Source organism: Melanostigma gelatinosum, assembly GCF_949748355.1.
Source record: "Melanostigma gelatinosum genome assembly, chromosome: 12".
NCBI lineage: Eukaryota > Metazoa > Chordata > Actinopteri > Perciformes > Zoarcidae > Melanostigma > Melanostigma gelatinosum.
Window position 1 is genome coordinate 17,704,612 of NC_136645.1, and position 24,376 is coordinate 17,728,987.

The 24,376-nt window shown below is 43.2% G+C and overlaps 1 protein-coding gene across 1 annotated transcript; it reads right to left on the minus strand.

Annotated features, from left to right (window-relative positions):
• Positions 1-1,433: 1,433 nt before the first annotated feature.
• sptlc3 (serine palmitoyltransferase, long chain base subunit 3) lies at positions 1,434-19,923 on the minus strand. Its single transcript, XM_079279965.1, has 12 exons — positions 19,785-19,923; positions 18,100-18,291; positions 16,822-16,976; positions 15,701-15,849; positions 12,939-13,063; positions 11,417-11,510; positions 9,399-9,504; positions 7,900-8,119; positions 5,724-5,850; positions 3,723-3,858; positions 2,243-2,372; positions 1,434-2,133 (listed from the first exon to the last, which is right to left on the minus strand). Exons 1-12 carry the CDS (start codon positions 19,881-19,883, stop codon positions 2,020-2,022), a joined length of 1,647 nt encoding a protein of 548 aa, XP_079136091.1. The 5' UTR covers positions 19,884-19,923; the 3' UTR covers positions 1,434-2,019.
• Positions 19,924-24,376: the final 4,453 nt, after the last annotated feature.

The following is a 24,376-nucleotide window of genomic DNA, read 5'->3' on the forward strand; positions in this document are numbered from 1 at the left end:
CTCCTGAAGTCAGTTACATATTAAGTTTAAATACTGACTCAAGCAAAAAGCAGTTTTAAAATAAAAAGCCACCAATATGATATCTTCTTCGAAACATAATTTCATTCTCAAACATGAACAAGCATTATTCCTGCTGTGCCTTGCTGGCAAATCTCAGCAAGTTAGAGTTTTCCATTCTGCATAATCACAGTGGACCTGAGTGTTTGAGCGCTCCACGTCTGTAACGCACCGAGTTGCGTCCGAGAGTGAATTCAAGCTTTTGCGTTTCCCTTTACACACATCTGTCTACTGCTGTGAACCCACAATGTATTTCAGAATGTTCACATGAAGACTAAAAGGTGAACGTAAACTAATGAATAACAGACATCCCGAGGACGTCAATGCAGCATATGAGGCCACCTTTTCACATCTCCTCAAGATCTTTATGGAGCAGTGCATTGGTGCAGTATGATGTCACAGATATGAGGAACAAAACCGGTTTCTATTGTTTCTGGCTACAGGAGCCAGATGTGGATATTTACTGACACTAAATGGTCGACCTTACTTGAATGGTTTTCTCCTTTAGGGGAAAAGGACTTTTTTTTTTAATTCACTTTTCAAACTTTTTTTTCTTTGTTTGCAGTTCATCTTGCATTTATTTTTTTCACCATGGATTGCATATTGCAAGCCAACTTGCAAAATCTCATCACTATGTTGTTTATGAGGAGGAAAAAAAACACAAACACGGTAACGCCCCGAGGGCAAACAAGTGTCGACTCGACCCAGTCTGACACATTGTGAAAACACATTCATCATTCATCTATAACCCTTCCTCGGTAAATCAAATGATTACCCCATACCACGAGAATTTAGAGTTTGGCGCTTAATTGCTAGTTTAGGTTTCTGTTGGCTCAGGTGCTGCATACTCTGCATGCTTACCTTCACAACTGTTACGCAGTCTGTGTGTGAAAGGGAACAGCGCGTCTTTAAAACATCATCAATTAAGCTGTTAAGACTTGGTGAACATGAGCAGTCTCGCCACAAAACAAGCCAAAACACCTTTTTTGAAGTCTGTGTGGGGGTTGTTGAGATTTAACTCAGCAGTTGAGTAATTGCTGTGTGATCTTGTATTTACAGGGAGGTGAACATTTACCGTGGAGATGAAAGTGGTCTTACACAGAGGAAAGTTTTATAAAAACAGTTCACTGTGCAACACAGGGATCTTCATCATCCTTGGCTTAATCAGTTCAGCCTTGAGATGTGTAAATAATCGTGTGTCAGGAAAAGAGCGATCCAAAGGGAAGGATCAGGACTTCTAGAAACCTGTCGTCTGGATCGTTAATCTACCGTTCTATTTCAAAACACATTCAGGACATTTTCATTTGCAGTATTGTTGTTTTACTAATAAAAAAAGACAATACAAATCAACAGATTCAACATTCAGCAATGCAGCGCGACCCCATGGGGTGAAATGACGACAAAGACCGTTTTCATTCCTTTTAACGACCACTTCATATCCGGGAAGCAAATGGGACTCCTTCCGTCAACTTCATAGAGACTGTGCACCATTCTCTAATCATAACCACCACTAGCATTTTTAATAAATGGAGGCTGACATTATGAGAAGCAGAAAATGCTTCCATAAAAAGTTTTGAATGTCCAAATATAGACACAAGTCAACAGAATAACTGCGTAAAAAAAGCCTCTAAAACTGAACTAACAAAGTGATTTATCGTACTGGAGTTTGAGACCAATCCAGTAATGGTTGTGCAATCCTTTTAGGCATGTATTCACATTAAAATGTATTCAGAATAAAAGACATTTCAATAGTTCATAGAGATTCTCAAAAGCACAAATAATTGTTCCGTTAAATCGCAATGTTTTACAAACATATATAAAAAGCAGCTGCTAAACATTTGGCCCCTCTTCTGCCGTGAGACGTGGGCGTTACTCTGCGTTGTGTGTTTATGGGGCTGCTGTGGCATGGACACTTAGGCTTCTTTTTGACACGAAGGTGAAATGAAGGTGTCAAGGGTCGTATCAGCTGGCCAGCTCAAAGTCCGTCTCATCACAGAGGTCAGGACAAGAGGAATATTTCAGTCGGGAGAACTTCAGACAGAGGTTGTCTCCCACCTCGTTCATATGCTGCAGCACCTGAGGACAAGAGGAACAGTCTCAGATTGTGTGTTATGTTTGATTCAGGGGAAGAATTGAGCTTTGAAAGCCGTAGAGAGCAACGTCATGCTGGTGAACGTGTGCGTACCTGGTTCAGCATGGCTCTGGTGTGCACTGCAGACAGACAGAAGCGAGCTCGGGCCTCTGTGATCGGCGTGGCTGGAAAGCCGACGACCACTACGGCAATTTTCCTCTCCAGCATTTCTCGAGCAAAAGCCCTGGTCAAAAATTCAAAAGAGAAAATATCACTATAATTATATTGTCATTAACAAATGGCTGTAAGGACTAAAAGTAAATCACACCCAAAGTGAACGTTTTGCTCATTTACAAGGTTTTGAGTGAGACTATCTCTGCATCAAGGAACTCTCTATTCATTGAAATTGCTGAATTAAAAATGCCTGAATGTCACATTTATTACCGAGGCTAAACATGCTTCTCACACCAACAACAGTAACACCACAAGCCTATAAACACCACTTTGCCAGTATGGTGCAATAGAATGGAGAACCCAATCAGGGCAAAATTGGACATCAATTGTTGCCCAGCTAATACAAGACTTATCCTACATTTCTGCCATTTTAAGGTTTGAAGTCTGAAGCACGCCACCTCAGAATGAGGAAGTCTCATCACATTGAAAGTCATAAGGAATGCTTCTTCAAGACCCGCCAAATCCTCAACTATGTAGTTGGGATGTGTGGCGTCGTTAAATTAAAAAGAACACATGACGAACAATTTTGGCTTTGGCTAGAATCAGCATATCTCTGATGACTTCTACTTTAATGCGTCCGATCAGTGAATACCTCTTCATTTTGTGGCAAAGTGGACAGTTTGGAGAATTCAAACCATACAATGTGCTTGAAAACAGTTGAAGTGAATCAGACGCCGCCGACGTTGACAGTCTTGTATATTTTAGATGATGTGGGTGTGCAGCGCAGCGCTGTGTACAGATGCTCGTGCAGAACCTCAATCTAACACCAGCACATTTAAGATCAATTATATTTCATGAGGACAGTGGTAAATGGCCAGAAGTAGATTTGATACACAGTCGTAGCTACAGATACATCACTTTCAGACAGTTGTTATGAAACACCTAAGAAAAATTCAAAAAATAATACTGGTTAAATTGTACTTTTCTTTCGATCATCATTGATGCCCATGAATGAAAATTGAGAAATGCAAAACCAGAAGCTGCTGATTATGGTAAAGGTTGGGTGGGATTGGTATTTTCATGGATATTAGTGGTGACTGGCATTGAAAGACACTTCATACCCAATTGATTATACCTGAGAGGCTGAAAGAATCCTGGGTTGTACCTAATCAATACCTGATGTTTCCTCTGAAGTGGTTACAGTGAGCCAGTCTACACAGACACGGTCTACACCACGGACTCATCTGGAGGGTGCATCACGGCAGCCATGCAAACCACTTCGAGAAATTGATTGTGACGACGAGGGATAGTAAAGGTGACACTCATTGTTCCATAATTAGTCTATGCTCAATGAACACCCGGAGAGTGCTGCTCTTTGAAAGAGGCAGGTGTTTTTTGGTGAGCGTTTAAGTGTACTTACACCACTTTGCCTGGCATGTAGAGCAGGATTGGAACCACAGGTGAGTCATCATTGCCGTAGATGATGAAGCCCATCTCCTTCAGCTTGGCCCTGAAGTATCTGGTGTTCTCCGCCAGTTGGCGGATCCGCCTAATGCCTACAATTCAAAGGAGCACACCACCAGATAAGCATGAGTAAAACACCAACTCGCTGCTTTTTTCCAATGCATATTTCCCCTGTCCTCTGCAGGGAGGGACACCACTTGTCAGTAGCAGCTAATGTAGTGTGAGATCTCATCCCGAGTCCTGCACCTCCATCTGGGCCATTCCAGCCTACACTACGAACTCGCTCATGATCACAACTCAGCTGCGGCAGCAGATGGTTCAGTTTTCTCCGCCTGACGGCACGTGTGTACGCACTTGCACGCTGCCAAAATGAGGGCTTGCAAATTGGACACGATGGATTTCGCACAAAATGAGCGACTGTGGACTGCCGCTGGAGTGCAGCCATGACTGAAACGCAATACATGTAATGCTAAAGTATCACCGATATTTCAGAGAAATGTATTAGAGAACAAATGAAAGACAGCAGAGGCGGCCGGCCCTGCTAACCCCCTGTGTTTCCAAATGATGTGAATCACTGGGGAGCCTGGTGCTCCGTGGCTGACGCAGAGTCTTGGCTCGGCTCATCCTTGGAACACAGCTTTGTTTCCCTCCGATTACCTGGTAAAAGATCGGCAGTTCTTTCATGGGAATGTAAGAGAGCACTTTAAATCCCCTTATCTCACCCCTTATATCCCCGTTTCAGAACTCCAGTTGGCTTTAAAGTGCGAAATTCAACATCAACGAGAAAGATGAGGGGGGGGGGGGGGCATATAACGAGTATGAGACGTTTCTTGTCACATTGGGCTTTTGTAGTGTTGTGATGGATGTTGGAGTCGACGGTTTATAAGACTGCACTGTCTGCTGTGTTCCCTGCCCTCTGACAGACAGGTCAAGACTCATTTTTCCACAACAGGTATTTCGCTGAGCTGCGTCAGATGCAAAGCATGTCTGGTTCAGAGCCAGATGAGAAAGTTACTCATCTCCGCATGAAACTGCGATACACCTCAGCCGTGAGACACCAGGCTCTAATCTGTGGAGTGATCAACCCATTTCAGCACCCTACGGCGGACATGTTGTGTATTTTCTGTCTTACGGAGCACACTTTAAGGCGAATCAGGCGTTGCGGCAGTTTGGCTCATTCTAATTAAGCGACTGCACAACGATTAGCGTCTTTTTTCACTCGTGGCAGGGCTGTACAGCTCTGGATTGTTGGTTATGTGATTTGCCAGCACCAAAAGTTGAATCTGTATAAACCTTTTGCCCCTTATAGTCCCTATCGCTGTAGGTTAAACGCACTACGACTGGAGTTCTTTTTACTGCAACACCTGTCCTAAGTTCTGTAGATCTGTACTTACCACTACTATCTCAACCATTACATAACTAACTCTATTCCCACTACTTCTCCTTCCATTACAACTACTACCAGAACTACAACCACAATAACTCATTGCTCTGGCAGTATTGCAACTGGCCTGGTAATGACTACTCCGCTGCCCTAATGTCTGATGCCATTTAAGCAGAAACCTTTCAGAGGTACAGTGTTCCTCACAACACACACATGAGAATGATTTCCTCCACGTTAGGGTCACGTGTGCTCAGGGACTGATGCATGCCCCCCCCCCCTCTTTCTACCACTACAGACCCCCGTAATTGCTACCACGTTCTCTGGCCAAGCAGCTGTTTGTCTTTCCCTGCAGGTCTGGACTTACTCCTAATGCTAACATTGGTACCGTCCTCTGGATTTGGTTTGCTATTGTTTCCATTCAAATTATATTAAAAAGGTGTAAAACATTTTATAAGCCAGACATAATATTTAGCCTTGTAAAGAACATCAGGTTTGACGAGCATGTGGATCATAAGACTGAAATTGAGGGGGACGTTTCACTTGGGGGGAGTGGCAATGAGCTCACACGCTCACCTTCTGTGCTCCCGTCTTTTCCCATGATGCACTTCATGGCGCGTATGATCTGCTCAGTGACAGGAGGGGACATGGCCGAGGCGTATACGGCACTGTGAGAATGAGTGCGCAGGTAGTCCACCACGTCCTGCAACACGGGACACAGTGACACACAGAAAATCAGCAGACATACTCGATGTTCACAATACAATACTTCGAAAACAGTGTGTACATGTGTTCACTGACATAAACGGTTCATTTCAGATCTTCAATGTGACAGAAGTTTGGCCCTGCATTTTTATTGTAGCACCACTAGAGCGAGCTCATGTATAGTCAACACCCGAGAATCCATTAAAATACCTCAAGTCATTTCTCTGTCATTGTGACCATCTTGGCATTGACTGTAGAGTAGCTCTGGACCCTTTCCTGCTCTCTCTCTCTCTCTGAGGTAGCCAGCTCACTAATTTGAGAAGCAACCATTGCTAAAAATGAGCCAGAATGAGGACTGCCATGCTCGTTATTCCTAAATGTCAGCAAGAGATTCATTCCGCAAGTGGTTGTCAAGAGAAGAGCAGAGTTTCAGGGAACCGATTCGGTCATGTGTCCCAGGAGCACGAGAGTGTAAGTGGTCTGAGGTTGGAAGCGGGGCCCGGAGCTGTGACTCAGTGGTGATGACACATAGCCGGAGATGCTGTCTTGCCACCATTTCCACTCACAGCCATCTGTCCCCCCTGAAAGCGTTAGGATTTTAGGGGAAATGCTCAAACGTAGGATAAGAACCCTGGAACAACCTGACATCTGTTTTCGTTTAAGGCAGGGGATTTTGACCGCTTTAGGGCCCTCGCAGGATTTCACTGTGACCAAGATAAACCAGTTAAGGGAACACGTCCGAAAGCCATCTCATGTCTGCGGCGTGGACTGACAGCTCAGAGTGTTTCCTCGGCCACAAGGTGGCCGCAATACTGATGTGGTGATACATGTCCACAGTGCCACGGACTAGGAGTGGTGGCAGAACAGGGTACACACTTCAACGGATGTATTTAACAGCCTCATCTCACTGCAATCCAAGTTTTGAGGAAAGGGTTAATGAATAAAAGCTTCCTATGTGCAAGGTTGAAGTGAATTAGAAGGAGCTTGGAGTGTATTTATTGGGATATTTATTTTTGGTCCTCTCATAAAACAGCTATAACATGACACATCTGCAGAGTCTTTTTTCGGTCAACCCGTATCCACTTACTGTAGGATTTGGGGGATTTCACCGCAACAACAAATACGTCAAATCTAAAGGCTTTCTCTCTCTTTTCCTGCCCGTTTCTTTTTTTTCAGGACTTTACTACAGCCAGCTGTCAAACCAGGCGGAGTGTTCTTACTTCAAACATGATCATGCTTGTTAAAAGTCATCCTGTTAAATCTGGAGCGCAGTTCCGGCGCCCGCCACAAGAAGGGGCTGGCCCTCTGCCAGCTTCACCTTCTTATTATGGCAGAGCAGGGCTGAGCCAACATATACGGCGACAGAATATCTAATTCAAGCAGCATGGCCGTTTCCTCTGTTGCTTTCTAATCAACTGCCATGTTGATTAGTATGTACTAAAGTGCACTTTTTAATGGAGTAAGAAGGAATTACAAAGGCCCGGAGCCACAGCCTGGGGGACATTTGTTGGACACGTGCGAGCTCCGATGGAGGCAGGGTGTGATGGAGCGTGTATGGTTGGGATCAGACCTGGGTAAAAACATATTTGAAAATACTTTGTGTGGTGTGTTTCCACCTGCTATGGAGCCAGATGGGGTAATGCAGTCACTGTGTTCAGTTAGTTGCCAGGTCGTTTAAAGTTCAAACAATGTCAGGAAAGTATCAGAAATTCAGCTCAGTGATTGATTTTATAAGAATGGCGTTAAACTTATTTGTGTCTTCTATTTTATTGTACATGTGTCTTTTTACATTGCTTTGTTTTCCTTCACTCTACACTGCCAGATATCTAATGAAACCTGAAAGCGTTCGTATGCCTACCGTCATAATAAATGTGTGGAAGAAATTAGTATCGAGTGAAATTCTATGAACATCATGTATAAAACGATTACAAAAGAAAGAAAATTGCATTCATAATAAAAAAGCAGTGATATAAATATACTGTGGACTACAAACAATAACATGAAAGCTGAAAAAGAGAAAACAGAAAATCGAAAACTTCACAGTTACCTTTTTCCCTGCGATGTAGCCTCCAGCAGCCCCAAAGCTCTTGGTGAAGGTGCCCATCATCACGTCCACATCAGCTGGGTTCACATCAAACAGCTCGGTCACCCCCCTCCCTGATGGTCCCACCGCTCCGATACTGTGGGCCTCGTCCAGGTACAGATATGCTTTATACTTCTTCTTCAGAGCGATGATCTCAGGAAGTCGCACCACTGAGCCCTCCATGCTAATCACAGGACAATCACACAAGCAAAGCATATGGTTACAAAAGGAACAACATCTGCACATGTCATCAATTATAAACCACACTCCTAAAGGGTTTAAAAAGGAAACGAATCACTGCAGAGCATCTGTACATCTGTAAATGCATGTTACATAATTTGAGATTCTTCCAAGCACCTTCCTGCTGGACTCTTTGACTTTACTCCCACCTCTCTCCCATCTCGTCCTCCCCTCTGCTGCAAGCCTTTTAAGGCTGCAAACAGATGGCATCTGTGAGTGTATGGCTGGAGAAAATAGAGCAATCCCAGACCTGCTATCCTTGCTATGGCTGAGAAATGACACAAGACAGTGTTACACCAGGGCCGATGTGGACATCAAAGGCAGGGCCAGGTTATAGCTAAGCATGCTTACTCTCTATCTGAGCCTTTTGATGTTACAGGGAGGCGATAGATGGAGCATTAGTTCTTGCAGTGCCGTACCGCAAGGTTTCTTCAATGTCTGAGCCTGACATTAGGCATCACTGCCTGATAAAGAGGCTCCGACTACATTAAGTTGTCTCTCAAATTAGCAGGATTGTTGTAAAACGAATAGTTATGTTGATACCAACTGATGGCCATGTTCCAGATTTTGCTCTTCATTTGATAAAAGGGCTTTCGTAAAAACAATTAAATAAACGTCACAGCTGACTGACTGTGTAAATGTGTTGAGGAAATAGCGACATGCTGCCTAAAAGCACGATGAATATCTTGTGTTTTAGTTCAAAAGGGCTGAAATGAGGCTATACAGAGGGAAGAAAGGAAAAAGAACATGGCAGTTGGAGCTGGGGGTGTAGCCAAGTCAATCTCTGTGGCTCCATTTGGCCTTGATTTGGAGCTAATGAGCAGATGGAGAGGGTCACTAAGACTCAGGATAGCTCACTGCCGGGAGAGACACACGATACCTTTCTCTTCTCTCTAGCAATGAAACGGTACCCAACCATAGAAAGACTCTCTCTCTCTCTCTCTCACACTCACACTCACACAGAGTCTATTATTCAACGGTAGGGAAGCAGTTGAAAAAGCGACTATTACAGGCACTGCTAAACACAGGTTGAAAGTTAAAGCTCTCCTCGGGTTACAATTTAAGATTTCCACCCGAGTCTGGCTGTGCAAAATTCTGCTAAAGACCACCTGAAAGCCTACACTTACAAAGATTGATACAACAGCTCCACTTACCAATGATACGAGTCTGTGAGAGAGCGACTACTCTAATGTGCGTGTGTGTGTTCTTTAATGACAGCTGACCTATAGATGCCTTCCACCATGATGAGGATCTTCTTCCAGGGCCTGTGGGTCCGTGGCTGCCCTGAGCAGACTGCCTCTCTTAGCATCTTCTCCAGACTGTGCATGTCTGACACACACGCACACAATAAAAATTTGATTAAACACATAATCATGTTTGCAAGTGTAGTGTAGGCTTGTCATATGACATCACATGCAACTGAACACTTGATATGTAAAAAACAAATCCAGTGTATATAAAGTGTATAGTGTAGCACTAATCAGATCATAGCTTGCAGGGAACCCCAACTAAAAGCACGTAGAATAACAATTCCCACAGGGCAGGGCAGTTGACAGAGCACACATGGCACTAGTTTATCTGCAAGTAACACCTTCCACTATATGCACAGCAAATACCTCTGCATTCTGATGTCTGCGATGTCGGTGGCAGGCAGGTTTACTAACTCAGCTAAATAGGGGTTTGGCCAAAGGTCTCTTCGGTGCAGTCTGCACGGTTGCTTAAAATTAGGATTGAAATTTTGGCTTCAGCAAGATAACTTCCCCTTGGGGTTTAGAGTTCATAGCAGGCGGCACTATTACTGCTCCTCTGCCGCAAACCAGCAGATGGCAGTGTTGAATAGCTGTGGTTCATGTAGCAGCATAGTATGACCACCAACCAACCATTTTGAGCAGCGAGTGAACCTGTCACAGCTAATTATCTGTCATAGATGATCGATAAAAAGCACAAAAACAGGTTGACTGAAGAGGCAGCAGATGGTCTTCTGATAAAAACCACTACGGAGCACAACCAGTGTTTCCAACATCAATGTTCAGGAAACCAGACAGTGACAGAGAAATCCACAGGGGTTCGTTGAGTGCACAGACAAGAATGAGAAAAAGATTATTTCACGGTTAGGCACTGATTTGAGATAAGCTCCAAGGCTGAGGGGGACGGTGAGTCTTTGCTTCGACACAAGACACGTGCATACAGTTGTGTTATCTACAAAATGTTATGATGTTATCTATGCACTGACCCTCTGGGTGCACTACTGCTACGATCCCATCTATGGGATTATTTGAAGAATTTCCAACACGTGAGGCTCACAGTACTAGACTGGACAAACCGGTTCATGTGCTCTCTGGTATGAAATTCCAGCCACACATTTCAAATACCATAAATACAGGATCTCTGATAGACAGAGGTTGCACCAACAAATACATACATTGTTGAACCTTTCTGTTGATGTGGCTGAGTTGATTGCTCGAGCCCTCTTAGTAAACATTGGCATTGTACTAATAAAAGAGGGAATGAATGTCTGGTGCTGGCGGTATTAAGGCAGGGAGGGGTCAGCTACTCGGGTGCCTGAGGGCTCTTTGCCTGTACACAGGCCTCTGGGATCTTTGACTCTGCTTGTACCTGTCAGGATGCATTTGTTGCCACAGGACTGGCTCATTTGTCTGTCCCCTGAAAGAGCGGTGGATGTTTCCAATGTAAGCACGATGAGTGTTGATGAAACGATTCTCCCTTATCTTATCTATTGCCAATATATAACTGGATCATAAAATGGAGAGCATTTCGTTGACGTAAGGTGACATTTTCATATAAAATAAACTTTGATTTCTGCTGCTCTTCTGCTCGTGGATAAAACACAGTCGTGACTGTGAACTGAAACCAAAAGCTTTTACATTTGCTGCTCTGAACACAGAACGTTAAGTAGGTCTTTCCTAAGGCGAATCCTGTACCGCACAGAAAGTAATGTGCTTCCCACAGCAGCAACAGTTTGGAGTGAATAGAAGAAAAATGAAATAATGTGAGCGTGGTGGTGGCACAAACGAGAAATTCTAACTTCAACACATAATCTATGGCAAGATCCATCCTAATGCCATGTCAACAATGTTTGTTTGGCAGGAGCAATGAATGTTAAGCACCATGGTGGCAAACTGAAACAAGACATTGTGGCTTGAATAAAGCACACGTGTTGTGTTGTTGTAAGGCAGACGCACTATGACTTATGGTAGAACGAAAGAGTTGCTGGACTTACTGTTGTGTTTGAACACCCGGATCGTTGCTCCAGACAGTCTGGCCCCTAAGATGAGAGATGTGTGATTGAGCTCATCGCTCAGTATCAAACCACCCTGGAAATCAGCAGAGAAAAGATTGCGTTCGAATTCCCCCAAGAAAGCGATTCAATTCCAGTGTAATAGCTGAATCACATGGTCCTGCATTCTTACAATCAAACCGCACAGTATTCCTGTATATACATTACACTGAGCATTTGGTAATAATCTTCGATTATCGATACGATGATGACATTTGCATAGACAGTGTAAGATGTCATTTAGAATTTAGTGGTCTATAAACTAGCTTGTCGACGCTATCATCAGCATAACCGCATACGGATGAAAATCATACAAGTGTGTGCTACCAACCTACAAAATCGGTTTTCTGCAAGACTGCATCATTTTCTGTGTACGTATGTTTTACATATGCTTTGTTGCTTTGTACTGTGTCCTTGTGCAATTTGCTGTACAATAGTTGTTGCTCTAAAAGGATCCTCGTGGCCAATTACATGTCAGCCCACTCCTCTCGCCCCGCTTCCCATCCATGCCTCCATCATCATGCTCCTTCTCGAGGTCCTTTGTGTACGATAATAGTTGTATCTACTGCACATGTTGCCTGATGAAGTTTCGACCGACAGACACATCACGGTTTTTTTCCTGATGAAGAGTATAGTGCTTCATATTCCATAAAAATCAGCATGCTAATTAATTCAGCTGTTCCACGAAATTGTCTCCAGAACATTAGCATATTCAACACTGAAGCTCGAAGCATTTGACTGCATTAGTTTGAATGAACTCTTGTAGACTGTAGAGGGTATGTTGACACCGTCTCCGCGATGGATACCCTCGGTTTGGCCTGGGGTCCAGCTGGCCTGGTCCCTGGTCTACAAGCAGCTGTCACTCTAATGTAGCTCTGCCTGCACAGCCTGTCCCTGTAGGATAGAGTTGGCAGTGTGGTTTGACCCCCCCCCCCCCCCCAGCAGGGTGACTACGGGGGCTGCAGCCTGAGGGGCTGCCGCACCTCTTGAGCTGCATAAACGACCCCGTTCTCATCACTTAAAACCGCCGACCTCCCCTTCTTCCTGTCCGTTCCAATCACCGATATCCGCGCTGTGTGTTGCCCCTCGTAGCCCGTGGCTGTCTGTGTGAGCCAGGCTGGTGTGCCGACAGGCCACAGTATGGTCAATCAAACCCTGGAGTAGTGCTCTTGACAAAGCCTGCCCCTTCCTCGTCTATGTGACTGAAAGCAGCTATGTATGCCCAGAGCCTTATCCTCCTGGCTACCGTAATGTTTAATTATGATTTTAATTAATGGTGGGTGGGTTAGGAGTTGTTCGCAGCTGAGTTTAGTTGACTGTTATTCATTAATTTAGGCCATAGCATAAGGAAGGAACAAAAGCTAGCCTAATTAGATTCATTTCTGCTGTGCTGTAAAAATGACACCCATATATAGTAGGACTTCCTATATTCTGTATGTGGCATTTAATGTGTTAAATCACAAACCTTGCCGATGATTGCTGGAATGTTCATCGAGTTGGTGGCGAAACCCATCCCCAAAATCATGGCGGACTCTACTCGGAGGAATTTGGCCGCAAGTTTCTCCAGCTCTTCGTGGATGCTCAGGGTACCTACAAGACACAAATCACAGGGGGGGGGTTAATTCACCATGAAAAGATCACTGTACCTGCTGGTTTATCCGGTGGTCCTTTAGACTTTGTCTTTCTGTCATCTAGTTACAAGCCTTGACAGAGATGAAAGCCTCGTGATACAAAGCAAGAGACCCACATGAAACGGCCTGGACCACACAGCATCAGCCAGCAGCTCTCTGGGCATTTGAAAAGATTTTTAAAAAGACTCAAGATGTGGTAAATTTGCAATTTAGTTCAACTACCCTTTTTTCATCCCAGGTAATATCGAAGCAAGTCAGGTCGAAAACGGTTCTGCGGCACAATTTGGGACTGAGGCAGCTGGTTATAACCCAATGTGGCAGGTGGGGACCAGAATTCATTTAGAGAATTTATCATGTTGTTATCTGTCACCCAACATGGTGTTTTTCTATTTTGAGCAATAAAAATGGGATTTTGTGGGTGCTTTCGGTACTGCCCCTGTGACCAGCTGATAAAAAGAATTACTGGTATAATTGTGAGTTACAGGGAGAGAGAGGTAGGCAGTGAAAGAGGTTTAATGACAGAGTACAACACTACTTTGAAGGTAAAATTGCCAACATCACAGCAGAACACGATAAAAAACGGTCAGTAAAAAGATCTCTATTAAACATTTATATATAAGAAAACACTGCAAGATGAAATGACTTACCGTCAAAGTAAATAAAAACGAAGCTGGGTTTTGAGATGTGATGTCATTAGGGCAATCCTCATCAGGATATACCGTACTAGTGCATACATTTTTATATACATGGGATACTAATCATTGAAGTCATAATCAATAACAATCGGTAACCACAGAGAGCGAGTATCGGTCCACTCTCCTCTGCTGCCCACTGCAACCTGCGCAATCTAGGGATTTTCTTTGAACGATCCATGTCGTTTGACCCTCATGTTAAGCAGCCGTCCAGGTCATGTTTCTTCCATCTAAGAAATATCAGTAAACTGAGATCTGTATTATCAACACCTGAACTATAGATGCTCATACACACATTTATCTCTTCACGCATTGACTACTGTAACACACTTTTCTCATCACTCAGTGTATCTGCTCTCAACCGTCTGCAGGTCATCCAAAAACGCTGCCGCCAGATTACTCACCAGGACAAACCGACGGTCTCACATCACCCCCGTACTCCGATCTCTCCACTGGCTCCCTGTAGCATTTAGGATACACTTCAAAATTCTCACCATCACTTACAGAGCACTTCACGGTCAGGCTCCTATGTAGCTGATCTACTTCGCCCCTATTCACCGGCCCGTGCTCTCAGGTCAAACGCTCTCGGTCTTCTGTCGGTCCCACGCACACGAGTTAAGACCCGTGGTGACCGAGCCTTTGAGGCAGTGGCCCCGAGGCTCTGGAATGCTCTGCCTGCACCTCTACGCCTCGCAGATTCTGTGAACACTTTCAGAAACCAGCTCAAAATGCACCTCTTTAGACTGGCGTTTGGGTAAAACCCGTGTCCTAGACCTGCTTTTAAACTATGTTTTAATTTGGTATTTTTCTGTGTGCATGTCAATTATTGGCCCTGTGGTCACATTGTGTTTTTTATGCTTGTAATTTCTGCCCTGTTCAGCACTTTGTGACTTTTGTCTGTCAAAGCGCTTTATAAATACATTTTACTTACTTACTTTAATGATTGATGCTTAGTAAGGCCTGAAGGGAGAAATGCATGTTGTTCCTTAACCCTCACAGAGAGCCAGCTGAAACACGGATTACAAACCCAGGGAAAAACAGTCCCACTTTGAAAGAGAAGTAAACGTATCAATAAATCATGAATAATGGATGGTGCGGAGGAGTCTGTGTGTGTGTGTATTCCTCTGGTCTTCTCTGTTCTTGTCAAACTGCTGATATCATGAAACACGAGGCAGCCACTCAACCCGTTCTGAGCTGTTTACGTCAGCTCGCTGCAAGCCTGCTCTCAGTAGATATACAGCACGGTAGTGTCATAAACTCAACATCGTCGACAGTAAGAAAAGGAACTACCTTTTCCCAAGTCAACGTTTTGGCCTGTTCTGTGAACTCCATTGTGTTTACCCCGTTGGCATGCTTTCACCAATAAACAGCTGACTCAGCCGATCATCAGATTTCACTGCCACATCATTGCTGTGTCGTAACATGAGATCCTGGCACACGCAGGCACTTGAACACCATCGGAAGCGGGAGGATAAAACACCGTTCAAAATTCATCTGAAGCCAGAGATCCCACTTCCATCAATCCATCATCTTTAACCGCTTATCCTGTTCAGGGGGGGCGGGGGGGCTGGAGCCGATCCCAGCTGACATTGGGCGAAGGCAGGGTACACCCTGGACAGACTATCGCAGGGCTGACATATACAGACCACCATTCACACCTGCAGGTCATTTCTCTCACTTCAATCACATAATATTCCTTTTGCGTCGTTCCTAATGGCCAGGGAGTTTCATGGCATTACATCCCACTGTGGTTATAATGTCCTCCACTCCTCAGTGTGGACCAGCATGTAATGATCCCAGCTTGTGCCCAAACAGTACATCATTCAACAAAGGTTGAATAATTTACATTCCACTGCAGCCACTGAAAGATTATCTGTACAACTGCACGTTGACCACAAACTCACCCATTTCCTGCCTTGTGCTGCAAACCCCGACCCCATAGTGCAGCGTTTTGTCCGCCACTGTTTTCAGGAAGTCAGCGTTGTTCTCAGCAAAACCGAGGTAGTTGTAGGAGCCCATGTTGATGGCATTGTGTATCGTCCTCCCGGTTAACCTGCAAGCATGTTAACACTTGGCATCGTTCAGCCTGTCTCCTTTCATTTCCACACACAGGCAGAGAATTAAATTACAGTATGAAAAGTAATCAACATTCAATGAAACACAATTGCTAATCATAAACTTGTTTCCTTGTCAGTGGAGTTCAGTTCATTCAGGGCGCAATTATAATACAGTTTAATACTGAAGCATCAGTGACTGCGTGTGTAAGCAGCATTTGTTAATAATTTGTCCTTGGACAGCTTTGAGTATATAATCACATATTCAAGTCATTATGCTGCACACGTGTACCTCAGCAGGGGATAAACTAGGAAAAGGGGGAAGTTGTGCAAGTGTCATAACCCTTTTGCAATAAGGCAAGTCAAGGAAAGTTCACATGGTCAGTCAAGAGTGCAGCCTTACTGTATGTACATCAGCATCAGAGTTTAAAAGAAATTGTCGGAAAACTGCTCCATTTCATCAACTGACTCGCATGTAAACCTGCACAGAACTAAGCCCGACATCCTCACGTCTCTTTGCCCAACCACCACAAGCCGAGTAGCTGACTGCACCATTTCTACTCTTTCCAGTCACGTTAAACCTCTTAATACGTGTAATCCACGCCTACCCCTTTCCCCCTGATTCAGAATGTCATATCCCCTCCCCGTGGCTCTGTTCATATTCCTCTTCATAATATATTCCCTGACCCTGCTGTGCAACACAGAGGAATCTTAACTGTATCCAAAAAATTCAAAAGATATCCTTGCTGATGACGTACACCTGTGTGCTTTAGTTATTATCTCTCTCGGCAGTAAATTAAATCCTGGTTGTATAGTATTTAGCCACAGAGGAGGGATGTTTATGTTCATACTTGCTGTCCTGTGTTAAACTGGAAAAATATTCGTATGCAGCTAATTTAAACATGATTATGAGCCAACAGTACGTCTAATCTGCAGCATGTTGTTCATCATAAATGACTGGATCAAAGCACCTGAATGTCCAGTTGTAGTCATCAGACACCCTCTCCATCAAGTCGAAGACAGGTCCTGGCAGGCTGCATACGGGGCGGTTCCAGCTGTCTCGTACCCTCATGTACAGGTTTCGAGTGTAAAAGTTCTCAAAATCTTGATAAAGAGGTACGAAATCCTGAGAGCAAAGAACACACACTTTCAGCAGCTTCCCGGTAAGCAAGTAGCAGGATGTCACGGAGTGGTTCAACAATAAGAGCAGGTAAGGTTAGGTTGTTTCTAAAAAACAAAACAAAGGATTCTGCCCATTCTTTATAGTATATAGAGGTGGCTTGTTTTCCACTCAGTGGCTTTAGCATTAACAAGAAAAAAACTAAACTTTGCCACGTTGAACTTGAAGCTATAGAAATTGAGATTTAAAAGCAGACCATCATTATTTCCTTCAGTTTTAGAAGGTTCTTCTGTACAGTAAATGATTTGTGCTTGATGCTCTGACTCTTACCACACAGGTGTTCACATTATTAGGTCTAGCTTTGTACTAAATCATTGCAGCTGACATTTGTAGGTACCTTAGAAACATTCAAACCATCTTTTCAGGTTTTACCTTGGTAGGAGAGTTACAGCTACACTACTGTTGCCTTTACATGAACTGTATGTTTTCATACACAGTAATCTCTGCTGGTGTTTACCAAGATAATTTCAGCCTTTGCTTTCATTTTTTCCCTTTGTATGCCACAATTATGACAGAGCCCACATACAGTAAAGCTCTTCTTCTATTTATTTCACAGTGTAAATGATTGTCCTGGTTATTCCTTGAAATAATCGAAATAATAACAAAACATGGTCACAGCTTTTGTCTTAAGTGTTTTTTAATACGAGTGACACAAAATAATCCATTAACTACTACCGGCTTAACTTAACTGTGACTTTTGGATTTAGAATCTATGGTAATACAATGGCTCTTATGTGGCCGTGCTCAGGCCTCATCTTGAAACTAAAGCACAGTTACGAAAAAAGAACCAGAATCCTCTGAGATTTAATTAAGTATTCAGCAGATATTCTCTGTGGTGTCCTATCTCACCCATGGCAACATTATAGTGCAGAGGAACATGAAGGGAGGAGGCAGAGAGAAGGCTTAAGAGCAAAAATTGAAATAATTAGGGGAACACAAAATGTGTTGACACCCAAGGCATGCCTGCTCTTCTATTCTAACTGTCTGGGTGCATGTGTGCCTCTACAGTATGTGTGTGTATGCCTGCTGCAATATGCCTATGTTTGTGCTGATAGCACGTTTTACCTACCTTCTGTTCCTCTCTTTCCTGGGCAATGTTGCACTTCTCTAAGCCCACAGCTCTGAGGAAATCTCTGAAGTAGCCAAACAGCGTGACAATGCCGAAGCCCAGGTATGTCATGACAGCCACGTACATCGGGGCCTGTTCACAGGACTCCTGCTTGTGCTGCCTGGGGGCGACACCAGTCCCTGGGCCATTTTTCTATTCAACAAGAGACCCACATAAGCTGTCTTACATTGCAGAGAGAACTATACTATTTGAATTTCAGTGGCTGGAGTTCACACACTAATTAACCTAAATTAAGAGGAGACAGAGACTGGTGCACAGAAGTCACAACACATTATTCAACACTAAAGCAAGCAAACTGGAGTAATGTTATCGATACATTTGTAGACACGCTAATAATGTGCTTGATGGAGCCAATTTGGGCTCAAAACATTGTGATTCCTCAGCAAGTAAATCGATAAAGTCAAACATGTTTATATAGGAGTAGGCCTATGGTGTTTGGGAGGTACCACCATATTAAGTAACATAAGCAAGATGACAAATATGAACGCCGTTTTATGAATGACAATATAAGTCTTTAGTCTTTATTCAACGTTGTTTGGCACCACCAAGGAAATGCCTCACTTCCGGCTACCGTATGTGTCTGGTTTAACAGCCACGCCTCTGATATCGAATTAAAATTGTGTTCTTTGTGCAATGGACGGAATATTATCATAATTTTTTAAAAGTTTGTGCAGAATACTCTTAGAGGATTGTGTTAACGTTATACCTTTAAGTAGCGGTAAGTGTTGGTGAATGCCAGTTTAGCTTCTACTAAAACTGATGCTATCTGTCATATCAAGCTCGATGTTGCATAACAAGTTTCATAAATCCTTCAATTGGGTGTCAGGCGTTAAAAGTATTTTAAAAAACGTACAAACTTAAGTTGTTGAACTAAATGAAGCAATTACAGGTGGTGGTATACTACATTCTTAATCAGTGGAAATTGCATGATACAATATAACATGAACACCTTGTAACAAATGTAAAGTTTACTACAATTAAACATATAAGGTTACATAAATTCAGGAGAACAGACGCAAACAAACCAGGTGAATTATTTGTAACATCAGTAACACACCCACATTACGCAAAGGCTGCAATGTCATTTCCGGTCACACAAATATAAAGGAAAACATCGGAAAGCCCTCTTATCCAGCCGAGCAGCAAGAAAACCTGTTTTACTGAATGGGACGCATTCCAGGGCGCGGTCGTTCGTTTATTTATCGCTGTTTACGTTGTCCTTCTTAGTAACTAACAAATCCTTTTGTAAAAAAAAAAGAGGAACAGCCTGCGAGTCATATTACAGTTAACGATAGTTTAATTAAAATACGCAAACATGCACCTGTGTGTGTGTATACATAACTTCAGAAAACTAACGTTATATCACGACTCGATTAACCTCAAGTTATTGATCCCGTAAGACGTTTCTACTGCGAAAGACAGCCCAACTAGTAATGCCGAGGAGTGAGTTGTTGGTTTCAGGTAATAAGCAGCGATTAACTCAATAGTTGCTCAGATTCGAGACTATCTCTCTCCCATAAAATGGTGAAGTACCTGACTCCATCCGGGAACCTTAAAGCAGATGCACGAAATAAATGGCTCACAAATGCATGTGTGTAAGTAAACCCAGCCGCTGACGGACGTACTTCTCTCCTGTGGTGAAAGCCATTTCTCTTGATCTCGTCGCATTTCAGTCCATTCAGGCTCAGATGCGGCACGTTGCTGTTAGACGCAGTTATCGCCATGTTCCTGAGCGCGCGGCGTCCTCAGTCGCACTGTCAGGTGTGCTTCACTGAACTCACAAAGGTGACTTCCTCATTCTGCTGCCTCGGTTCAGCCTCTCAATGCAATGTTGCTGTGTTTGAACCTCGCTTCTTCAAAAAAAGTCACACTTCAACGACTGTGTCGATGTATTGTCAATGGGCCAACACTCTCTCTTCTCCTTTATTTATTTATTTATATATATATATATATATATATATATATATATATATATATATATATATATATATATATATATATATATATACTTATGAATAGGAAGTGTTGTATATACTATAGCCTACTATGTTTTCTGTAATGCAACTTTATAATTCTACTATACATACTGCATACTATACTATGCTACCGTACTTACAAAACATCAGCATCTTATAAAATATGATCTGTTCTAGTACAACTACTAAACCGTATATAATATAGTTATCTCCTACAGTTAATTCATCAGTATTACTAATACTATTCTTTACTGTAATATCATAGAACCCGGAGGGCCCATTCTACTTTAAGTGATACTTTGAGGCTGAAAACCTTAATATGTAGTTGAGTATGCTTACACTGAGATGTATGTACTTTCACTTCCATGAAAGTTTGTTTTGTCATCGTTTCACCATATTTTAGGTCAGCCAACTAAATAATACATGGGTGGAGAGTGTCGAAAAACGTACTGCACTCGGGATTTGTTTGCAGATGTCATTTATTGTAGCCTAATCTCGTCTTTGAGAATGGCCAGTCCAGTGTTGATACAGTACCAGTACACACCAAAATACATCATACCACAGTAATCTGACTACGGAATTATACTAATCCTCACAGTCACATTATAGATTGTTTAAACGTATGCACCAGCATTCAGATTACATAGTTCAGATGGAAATTAATTCAAGGTGTTATACACCTAATTTAATATAGATTTGCTGACAATTGAGCAATGTAGGGATATACAGTAACATAATGTGGCACTTGTCTTGGTGTTGATACAGAACTTGCCTTTATGCATTCACAGGTCAGGTTCAGCTACATCTGGAGCTGAGAGGGTGTCTCGGCCTGGCTCATGGACGACCAGGGAAGGCAGATGAGTACTACCATGGGGGCTTGAAGTCACGGTGCTGGACTGCTGTCCTCAATGTACGGTAAGTAATAGGAGCATTTTATGTAGCGTTTTATCGATTTAGTTTTAGGCTACAGCTCTGAGCAGTAATGTGTAACAATCCAGCTCAGCGTAATGATTCAGCTCCTATGGCATTGTTTCCACAGAGCCCAGAGTCATAAAGAGCAGGAAGGTGTGCTCCAATTTGCAGTCACTGCAGTTAGTCTTTCTGGTTGATGATTTACTGAAGTGTCATAAATCAGACACACTACTATTGGCATGGGTCAAATGAAAATAGACCGGTAAACTTACTTCTGCATGCAGGCTGTTGACAAGTTACTGTCTGCCTGCGGTGCTGAGATTTTCCCTTCCGGGCAAACAAAGAGATTGTTTGTTCGGTAAAGGTCAACGCCTACTCAGTGGTCTTGTGGTGCACTTGGTTTGTGGGTACACAGTAAATGACAATCTGCAGAGGATTGTGACAGGAAGTGCAACCAGTTTTGGAGAGCTAGTCTCTTGATGGGCGTGCACAAGCAGACTAATCACAATCAGATAGTCCAAGTGATAATGTTAAGGTGAGCTTGGAGTTTGGAATGCAAGTGCATATCTAAACATCATGCGTGAGATTGGGACGCCTTTGTGATGACAGTATCTGCTCTCGACTTGATTCATGCTGGGCTATTCTGCTGGTATGTGTTTGGACACGGAGCACATTGGATAGAAGAACTGCCGCATGGGACATTTTACAGCCTGTCCAACATCCTCCATCTCCAAGTCATTCTAAGACAAATAATGTATCAGGTACAGAACGAGACTCTATCCTACACAACCAGTCACCATTTGACAAACATCACTTCCTCCTTTCCCAACCAACCACAATCAGAAAATGTGCCGTCTCCGACGCGTGTCTAGAGTTCGTAAGTCTTCATTTGAATTGCAAAGCTGGTAGAATCGGGCCTTCTTTGAATGCATTGTGTGATGTTTTGGCTGAAAACACTCTGGACCCTGTGGGATGACGCGTGTCATCTGCACTTCGCCGCTGCCCTCACTTCACACTAACTGATGAGGGTTGGTGTTGTCTAATAACTCGGGACCCTTGTCGAGGAGCGAAGGGGGTAAAGCAGGCTGACACTTGCATGAGGGTAAACTTGATCGGCTGACAGAGTGCTGGGAGATCGTGGGTATTGCAGCGTGACTTAAGCAGAGAGAAAACGGCATATTGTGAATCCGGAGTAGTCGGCTTGCATCCAACTGTGACAGCGAGAGTGATTGCTCGGAGGCTAGCATACTTAGTAAAGTCTTAGTAAATGAAAGGTTCTCACCTCCTCTTACATCAGCTGAGATTATTGAATGGAGCTGTCACATCGGCTGGTGCCTCCCTGCCTTCACCACAGGATTGCTTTCTAACAGAGGGACCAGATGTAACCTACATCTGTCAGGCTCTATTAGACATGTCAATCTGGATGGTACTGTTCCTTTTGGGCTTCACAAATGTTTTTCATCGTTAATTCTTCTGTTCATTGTTCTTTTCACATTTCGGCAATTATGATTTGGAATTTGAAGTTTCCAGCATTGAGCTTTTAGTCTTGCGGTTGAACGTACTGTCATTGTGAGTTTTACTAAAGTTGATCAATCTTTAAAGGAGGATCGCACAGGGAAAGTCTCCATTTTACACTTCAGCAAGCGTCTTTCATGTTTCTCAATGGGACTGAAGATTGGACTTCATTTCTTTGCTTCCTGTTGGATATTGATTGATGTTTTAATGTCCTAACAGGGCTGATCCTTTTACGTCTCACCATGACTTCTCCTCTCTGCATTTAGGACTATTAGATGCAGTTTCCATTTTTAAGATGTGATGGGGAAAATTATTTTGAAGCCTCTATGAAAGAGAATTCCCACCTTGAATACAGATGAATGAGTAAATGGTGTATATAGGGAATAAGCTGCCCACGGTGCCCAGTGGGACGTCTCCATCTGCATTGCTTTCATGTGAATGTCAAGTAACATGTGCTTTCTTCATACATACTCAATACTAATCCATATTTGATCCGCTTGCATGTTTTTAATTCAGTTGTATTCACAATTTTGCCAGCTTGACTAAGTATTTGTTTGTCCTGAAGTCATGCATTTATTTCTGTTTGGATCTTTATTGAATGAAAAATATGGTTATGTATGTTCATAAAACATCGTGCAGGGTCCAGAAAGCTCACACAATAAAGATTTTTATGAGTAGCCCACGAGACATGGGTTGTCCCTCCACCTAGTGGCAGTGCAGGGGACAGCACTTCAGACCACAATCACACAGACACCTCCACTTCCTACACCCCGCCATGTTTTGAAATATTTGATTATAAGCGAATATGTTTACTGAAGCAGATGGACAGGTCTTCAGTGACACTGAGGCGTTGGATCACTGTAGTACCTCTGTAACACTGTCCAGGATTTAAGTGCTTATGGATGAACTCGTGCTGTGCAGTGTGAGGCCAGTTGTAATGCAGGGCTATATTTAAACTTCCCCTGGGGTGCCATTAAATCGTGTAATTTCTTCGTTAGGCCTGGCTGACCTCATTTTAATATCAGACAGCATTGAGAAAAAACGCATAAAAAAAAAGGAATATTGAATTTTGTATCCACGGTGCTATGTCTTAGGTTCACATTTTACGTGTAAGCGCTCTGCAGACACTTATCATGTGAGACTTACAAGTAGAATAAGCTACAATTCCTTACATTTGGATGTTTGAGGGGTGTGTTGTTATGTGCTGCGATACGGTTGTGTGTGTGTTTGTGTCGGCTGCCAAGAGGGAGAGTTGAAAGCGCGTCTATGTATAGTTCTGCAAAGTGCACGATCCACTTGGACCGCCAAGAGAAATTACAGAATTCGAACAGGCTGATGCATGAAATGGCTGCATTGTTGTTTTTTGCTTTTTCGAGGATAATAATACAGAATGTGTTGTTTCACTAATAGGGTATACAACTTTACTTGTGTTTGGCTGTATTATTTCTGAGGAATAAAGGACACACTGAAACATCGTATTGTATTACAATCGTATAGACTGTAACATTCAATTTGGCTTTTGTTTTAGTAGCAGGTAAGTGAGTTTGTTTTGACAGCATGCTTTATTATTGATGTGGACTGTACAAATGTCTTCATTTAGTCCTGCGTGACAGTTGAAACCCAGGTCTGTCAGCTCCTGCAGCTGCAGTACTCCTAACCTTGAGTGGGTGTTCACATCCACAGGGGATGGAAGATTCCCCTGGTCTGTTCAAAAGCAAGCGGGATACGGGGGGGGGGGGGCAGATATTTATAGAGAGAGTGGGAGAAAGTGAGATTGTGGCTTGAAAGGTGAGAGAGGGAGCAGCAGAACGAGA

Coding starts and splice junctions, on each gene's coding strand:
- sptlc3 (XM_079279965.1), bottom strand. CDS start 19,883: ATGGCGATAACTGCGTCTAACAGCAACGTGCCGCATCTGAGCCTGAAT. Junction 5,851..7,899: donor GCTACATCGCAGGGAAAAAG/GTAACTGTGAAG, acceptor CCCGTGTTGCAG/GACGTGGTGGACTACCTGCG. Junction 2,134..2,242: donor CCAGAGCCATGCTGAACCAG/GTACGCACACGT, acceptor TCTTGTCCTCAG/GTGCTGCAGCATATGAACGA.